The sequence below is a fragment of the Penaeus japonicus genome, unplaced genomic scaffold (assembly GCF_977035675.1).
Source record: "Penaeus japonicus unplaced genomic scaffold, GWHDUDI00000001_assembly GWHDUDI00000022, whole genome shotgun sequence".
In the NCBI taxonomy this organism is placed as follows: domain Eukaryota; kingdom Metazoa; phylum Arthropoda; class Malacostraca; order Decapoda; family Penaeidae; genus Penaeus; species Penaeus japonicus.
In genome coordinates, this window is record NW_028234424.1 from 27,262,828 (window position 1) to 27,270,327 (window position 7,500).

At 36.0% G+C, this 7,500-nt stretch overlaps 2 protein-coding genes across 3 annotated transcripts in view; one reads left to right on the forward strand and one right to left on the reverse strand.

The window, feature by feature from the left end:
• LOC122248340 (synaptobrevin-like protein) overlaps nt 1-1,081 on the reverse strand; it is a 19,816-nt gene extending 18,735 nt beyond the window's left edge. Inside the window, exon 1 of the mRNA XM_043008290.2 lies at nt 1,010-1,081. Within this exon, the coding sequence (XP_042864224.2) occupies nt 1,010-1,064 (55 nt within the window). The 5' untranslated portion in view covers nt 1,065-1,081. The remainder of the gene's footprint in view (nt 1-1,009) is intronic.
• The window catches only part of LOC122248338 (chitinase domain-containing protein 1), a 10,018-nt gene that overhangs the window by 769 nt on the left and 1,749 nt on the right, over nt 1-7,500 (forward strand). For both annotated transcript variants that reach the window (XM_043008286.2, XM_086549703.1), the window contains exons 2-9: nt 1,388-1,534; nt 1,776-1,953; nt 2,244-2,353; nt 3,043-3,200; nt 5,319-5,422; nt 5,721-5,800; nt 6,023-6,171; nt 7,353-7,500. The exon at nt 7,353-7,500 is cut by the window's right edge and continues 1,749 nt beyond it. In XM_043008286.2, coding sequence (XP_042864220.2) covers nt 1,388-1,534; nt 1,776-1,953; nt 2,244-2,353; nt 3,043-3,200; nt 5,319-5,422; nt 5,721-5,800; nt 6,023-6,171; nt 7,353-7,494 — 1,068 coding nt within the window. In that variant the 3' untranslated portion in view covers nt 7,495-7,500. The remainder of the gene's footprint in view (nt 1-1,387; nt 1,535-1,775; nt 1,954-2,243; nt 2,354-3,042; nt 3,201-5,318; nt 5,423-5,720; nt 5,801-6,022; nt 6,172-7,352) is intronic.

The window sequence follows — 7,500 nt, forward strand, 5'->3', positions numbered from 1 at the left end:
AGCATACCTTGTGCAAAATACCTCAATAACCACCATCCTCACCTTGAAATTCAAACATGGTTGTGTTTATGTATTCATAGCTACTGATGACCTGTGGACAGAAACCCTCAATGAATTACCTGCATGCACTAATATGTTCTCTCAAAAGATGATGCAATATTCTCCATTGTTTACAGTATAATTATAGAGTGCCTTCTATTGAGTGGTCACGTCATTATCGGTCCTAGTTTCCTATCCTGAGGAATATATGAGACGAAATCTCAGTTGCTGTCATGTGAGGATTATTTGTGTTCGCAACATCATCATCTACAGAACTAATTATGTATCATAAGTATCACAAAGTGCCCTGAATATGAGGGGTTCAAGGAGGTCCCCTTGGCTAGGGCTAACTTCAAAACTAGGCAAAGTTAGGTAGGTAATTGGGTTAAGATTTTGCATTAATATTTTACCCCACAATATCCCTTAACTACTTCATGTCCTCCTATATCAGGACCCAGATTGTGAGCAGAATCGCGGGTCAAGTTGACTGTATATGGATAGTACAGAGCAACAGGAATCCATCAATACCACTTTTGTGGTATTTAGTAACGCAGTGCTATTCGCAAAAGTCACAACCAGGGATGGCAGTGTAAACTAGGAAGGAAATTGAGACGCATGCACTGGTAATATGTGAGGAATGCTCAAAAATATACGTGGGACACGTGTTGCAGGAGTTTGTCACCCCGTAACCCTCTCTTGGGGAACCCACAACCCTGACTCTAGAAATTTTTTTTTTCCAGTGACACTGTCTCACCACAGCACCCATAATAATTTAATCCCATATGCATAAGTAGCAGGATCATCCAATATTTAATTTATTTAAATGTCAGTTTATGGATTTAAGTCCTTTAAAACCCTTCCTCCATTCATTTTCTTTTTCTTTTCTAATATCAAGCTGGTGAGTTTATAGTTCTAAGATCTACATAAAAGCCAAAAAATTTAATTCAAGAGAGTTATTTCTGTCACTTACTTTCATGATCGGTCTTTTCAAGAGGTCTTGGTGAGGGATTTTGTGTAGGATACATCCTGCCATTGCTCTTCAGGAAGCTACACTGACATCCTCTCCTTAGGTATCCTCTCCCTAAACTGTACCTAATGTGATGCCAGTTTGCCATTTTCTCTAGGAATTTGCTCTCTCATGCATTCTTCTTGTGTTATTTCCTATAGAAAATATTTTGATTTCATTAGTCATTTAATCAGTATGGTGATAAGTGCTTTATCTATTCCAGGTACAATTCCTATTAATCTCTAGGATTTTTGGCATTCCTATTTGTTTGTTTGATATTATTTGTTTTATCTTGTGATGTTTATGCTATTATGTTTTGGTAAATAAGCTGATATCTTTCAGATATCTGGTCCTCAGAGCAGCTCAGTAATAGAGTTGGACTTGATATCAGAGAAGCCAAAATGGAAAGACATTGTTGAACACCACAAGGGATATCATCACGACACAGCCAAGAGAGCAAGTCAAATGACTTTGGCCTATGTGACCCCAGTAAGATCTTATTATTACTGCCTTCATAATCTCAATAATTATGATGAAAAAAAAAATAATGAATTCAGATATATAATTCACATAGAATGAATGAATAATAGAATAACTATACAATTATATCTTAGGATGAATTGACAAAATATATGCTTTCTTATATTAATAATTTATATTTATGTTTTGAAGATACAGAAAATGATTATATTTAATTATTAGTCCATCACTTGAAAAAAATTTATTTCAGTGGAACAACCACGGATATGATGTAGCCAAGTTCCTGGGAGGGAAATTTACTCACGTCTCGCCAGTGTGGCTGCAGCTGAAAAGGCATGCAGGGAGGAATATTATCACCGGGGATCATGACATCGACCAAGGCTGGATCAAGGATGTGAGAAAGGCTGGCAAAAGCAGTAATGTGAAAGGTGATGAGAAGAGTGTGTTAAGTCAAGTGCTATTACAGTAACATAGATACAGACATATTGGAACATATACTTGCACATAAGTTATGCCAAGTTTGGTTTCTAAGTGAGTGTTGATATTTGGTGAAACTTAGATATCCAAATAAACTAGTACATTAATTACCTGTCTGATGTTTTCAATTTTAAATTAAAATCTGTTATGGTGAAGTCAGTGAAGTCAAACAGTGGTATTAACTGTTCAAATTTATTTGATGTTTGATATGTAAATTTATATTCATAATTCCTTTTGGCAGTTGTTCCAAGAGTGATAATGGAAGGATGGCACCGTGATGACTTTGAAGACATTGTCAATTCAGAAGTCAAGCGTAGTGAAGTGGCAGAGGACATTCTTGATATTATCAGGGTAAACAAAACTAATGAGCCCTATAGATAAACCCACCTATAAACATCTCCACTTATACAAAACATAATTAAGCATTACACCAAAGAAGCCTTGCCACACTTGGGCACAAACAAGATACTTGTCATCCCACTACTCCTCATATGCAGCACAAAAGCACTGCCCAAAGAAGACTGTTGCCAGGACCCCCACACTATCCCACATTCTTAAGGAGTGCTCGGCCTGGATATCATCACATCCTCCAAACAGTTATAGAGGAATCTGATAAAAGTGGCTGCCAAGGTGCTTGTTGTGGGCTTCCTATAAGGGAAAGCCAAGGGACCCATAATGACAACCCAATCATATAGATATTTAAAAAATTAGTTGTATTTTGGTTTGATCATTTCATTTTAAGTACTTTAGACTGAACTTAAATCCTTAGATATAAAGAGATCATGCACATGTATACAAACTCAAATTATTTTCTCAGGAACCCTTTCCTCACATAGGTAAATATAGTAGAAATTTATTTATGTATGTGTATGTATATATATATATTTTTTTCTTTTCTTTTCTTTTTTTTAACATAAAAAAAATGATACATGAGAAGAAGGAAAGAAAAAAAAATTATATATATATATATTTTTTTTTATATCTAGGAATAACAGGGATTTTTTATTTAGGAATAACGGGGATTTTTTATTTTTTTGCAGAAGCATAATCTTGATGGCATTGTGCTTGAAGTTTGGAGTCAGATCCCAACACAGGGAATCTTAGAGAGGTTTCCTAGTGTGGTCCGTGACATAGCCCAAAAGATTCGTGAGGCTGGTTTCACTTTTATACTTGTCATTCCACCACCAGTCTACCAAAGGTAATGGTATTTTGATATATATTAATATTGATACAATGTGCATTAAGGCCATGTGTCAAATACAGACTACATTCATGTGTGCATATATGCATATGCTCAGATACATATTGTCTGAATGTAGTTTGACAGGGTTAAAGTATAGTTTGTGTAACTGTGTGCATATGTTTACATAATGATTTGAATCTGTTATACTTGATTTGTTGATAATCCCTACTGAATATGTTGAACAGTTACCTAAATCTGTATGTTTACAAACTGTAATTTTGTTGATTTAGAATATTTGGTAACTCTCAGATTCAGGAATTTACTCAAACTGATTTTTCCTGGGTTGGTATACACAAACATTGTCTTTTTAGCCATAAATTAGCTTCAATTGAGGCTACCATCTGTATATAGTATTACATACTAAACACTTGGAAAATTGTCCCATTTTTGCATATATTCTTATTTGCTGTAAATTCATATTTTGCAGTTACTGAAGAATGACTTGATTACTTTTCCCAAAAAATATTTGCCTTTTTTCTTACTACTGAGATAGATTTTGTTAATACATCTTATACTCATCCAGTTTTTAACCAGAGTATATCCAGAATGATAACCACTCTCATGAACATAAAAAGCCTTCTTGTCTCATAATCATCAGATACTAAGGGGGTTTTATTAAAGTCTTATGTATCCTTAAGCCTAGGTATTAATCTGTTAACGACGAGATGTAGTGATTCCTGCTTAAAGCTTGTGGTAGGGTGTACTAATAGTCTTGCATAGGGGTAGGCTGCCACCAGCTGATAAGGGATCAGCACCCATGTCTGTGCGAGACAGTAGAAGACATGTAAAGTGTATGTTATTTCTGTGTGTGAATATATGTCAGTTTATGTGTAAAAAGAAGTTAAGTACCTGTGCAGGACATAGCTGAGCTGGCATGGCTAGATTCACACAAACATTTTTAACCAAGTGTTTACAGGTTCTGCCGTAAAAGATATAAAAGAAAGATTTCCAATCAAGTTTTTATTCTTTATTTAGAAGCAAAAAAGGGTCTCTACTCTTCCCATATTCCCCCGTTATTCTTTGGCCTGGCCATGATTTAACCATGGCCTGCAACCCATAAAAAAAACAATAAAAATTACAATAAAAATCAACAAGTGTCAAAAGGACACATGTTGAGAGCAGTGCAATAGCCGAGCTAAGGGCTCATGACCAAGAAGCCATCTGCTTCCGAATCATGGCCTCACAGGGGTTTTATAGTGGCCTTTTCCAGGGATGGAGCAAATTGCAGGTCCTCCAAGGGCAATGATATCTCTTGGTGTTTCTTCCCCTCATGGCAAAAAGGGGGAACTCTTGTATTTCCCCTTGGAGGGATGGCTGGGGCGAAGCACATCACTACAGGGAGACAAGATATCATGTTTAGTGATTTTTGAGTCAGACGTTAGGGATGAAATATTTAGTCAAGGCCAGTGTGCCGGGTGATTGGGCATACAATGCTCAGCCGCAGCTAGTGTGGCTGAGAACCCTAAGGGGTTAGGCTTATGCGTTAATAATATCCCGGCTTTTTCAACAATTTGGAGCCAATATAGCCTCGTCGTTAACGAGTTAAGATATAATGACCATAGACTGCTAGACTTTTCTTCCATGAGGTGTATGGGTGAGGATGAATGAAATGTAGTTACAGGAAGATGATGATAATGATGATGATTTTTTTTTTTCCCCTTTTTATCTTATGCTTTTTTAAATAGTTTCTTACATATTACAAGAACTGTATATTTGTTCAAACTGATGATGGTAACAAAGTTTGAAATTATTTTTTTAAAGTCTTCCATCTATAGGTGTACATACAGTTCAAAGCAGATCAAGGTAACTAACATGAGAGGGTAAACTAGTCTCATTGTCAAATTTGTGTGTGTGTATATATATATATATATATATATATATAATATATATATATATATATATATATATATATATATAAATATATATATAAATATATATATATATATATATAATTTATATTTATATTTATATTTATATATTTATTTACATATATATATATTTGTATATAATGTTTCAAGTTATATAAATTTCTAAAAAAAATCAACTCATTGGATATGTATTCTCTCCCAATAGGGGTGTAAGAGGTTCGTTCACAGAAAAGGAATTTAGAGCATTAGTTGGTGATGTAGATGCATTCTCTCTCATGACCTATGACTTCTCATCATTCCAGAATCCAGGTAGGTCATTTCCTGCTGCTTTCAAGACATTAATGATAATTTACTCATAACCTTTATCTTCATAACATTTCTTCGTAAAAGTCAATATTTTCAAGTAGTTTTTCAAACTTTCCAAACTTGCATTTTAAATTGTCATATATAAAAGGTTATTCATGATATTAGATTGTGTTCATTGTTTCTTTTTTTAATACAAGGACTGCAAAAATGGCCAATAAGAGTTAAAAACCCGGTAACTTCTTAAATGTGTTTTGGGATTCTTCTCCTTTGATCATCCCCATTGATATATTCTATATTTCAGGACCAAATAGTCCTCTTTGGTGGATGCGGGATTGTGTGGAGAAGTTAGTACCTGATGCCTCTTCCCCTGACCGTGCAAAGGTATCTGCTCATATTACGTTGATTAAATGTTTTGTTTTAACTGCCTGTTATATATTCGTTCATTTGTAGGTATTGGTAAATAAGATTTCATTCTAAAATCTAATTTTCCTCATATCGGTCAAATTCTATTTCCAAATAATCTGAAACAACTTTGTTACATAAAGGTTAATATCTATAAAAAGCCATCCACATCTGATGTCTGAAAATATTTTTTGGCAACAGATCCTATTAGGCCTGAATTTGTATGGCCTGGACCACAGTGTTACAGGAGGGAGCCACATTATTGGACATCAATATGTTGATATACTGTCAACATACAAGCCCAAGTTCCTCTATGATGGGGAATCACAAGAGCACTATTTTGAATACAAGTAGGTGGTGTGCTTTAAAAGGTCATTGTTAGGCCCAGTTCCTCCCTCTGTTGCTTTCATATTTAGTATGTGAAGAATTTTCAAGTACTATTACCCACTCCTTTCTTTTTCTCTTCTTCTAACATCTCTTTTCCTCTTTCTATACAACCTCACTCCTCTTCCTCCATTGCTTCTGCTTCCTGCTCCTCCACTTCCTTCTCCTTTGCCTCTGCTTCCTCCTCCTCAGCCTCTGCTTCCTCCTCCTCAGCTTCTGCTTCCTCCTCCTTCTCCTCAGTTTCTGCTTCCTTCTTCTCTGTTTCCTCTGCAAGCTTCAACTCCTCCTGCTCTGCTTCATCCTCCTCTGTTTTCTTCTTTTCCTCTGCTTCTTCCTTCTCTGTTTACTCCTCCTTCTTTTCCCCTACCCCTTATTTCTCCTCCTTTTCTCCCTCTTACTCTATCACCTCTTGCTCATCCTCCTTCACCATCTCTTCGTGTATTTTCCCATTTTTGTATCCTTTTCTTTGCTTTCCTGTCTTTTTCTCTCTTTTTTTCTCCATTCTGATGATAATGTAGCTAACTTTTCATTTAAAATGAAAAGTTAGCTATATCACATTAAAATGTGAATAAACAAAAAATCCAGTTTTATTTTTCTTTAACCCATTGCATACAGGGAGCGAGCCTATCTAAAAATTAGAGGGACAGGGAAAATGTTTTCTCCACCCTTCTCGCAGAGCAGACTTACCTAACAAATATTTTCCCTTAACCCATTTGCGCTGGTTGGCTTGCTTTCACGTTTAGTGGTTTTTGGGTCAGATGCTGGAGACGAGATATTTAGTCAAAGCCGGCACGCCGGGTGAGCAGGCGTACAGCACTTGCTCGCGGCTAGTGCACCCAAGAATTCTGAGGCGTTAGGCTTATGCGTTCAAATACCCCAACCATTTAGAGCTGAAATAGCCCTGGCGTGAATGGGTTCAATCCATCACAAAAAAAGGGTTAGGATGATTTTGGAAAGCTGTAACTTTGAAACAGGCACTGTTACAGTCATATTATTTCAACTGTGAGCAGTTTCTGATGTCACCTGTCTATTAGTTTTAATTAGAGCTGTCATGTATATGACACCTGTCTGCAATGGGTTAAGATTGTCAGTAGTAGCTTCATTTTATGCCTCTGTTGTTGACATTATTTTTTTTCTTTAATTTCAGAACAACATCTGGTCGCCGCACTGTGTTCTACCCAACCCTGCATTCCATCAACAAGAGGGTTCACTTGGCAAAAGAATTAGGCACAGGAGTATCTCTGTGGGAAATCGGGCAGGGACTTGATTACTTTTATGATCTTCTCTGATTAAGT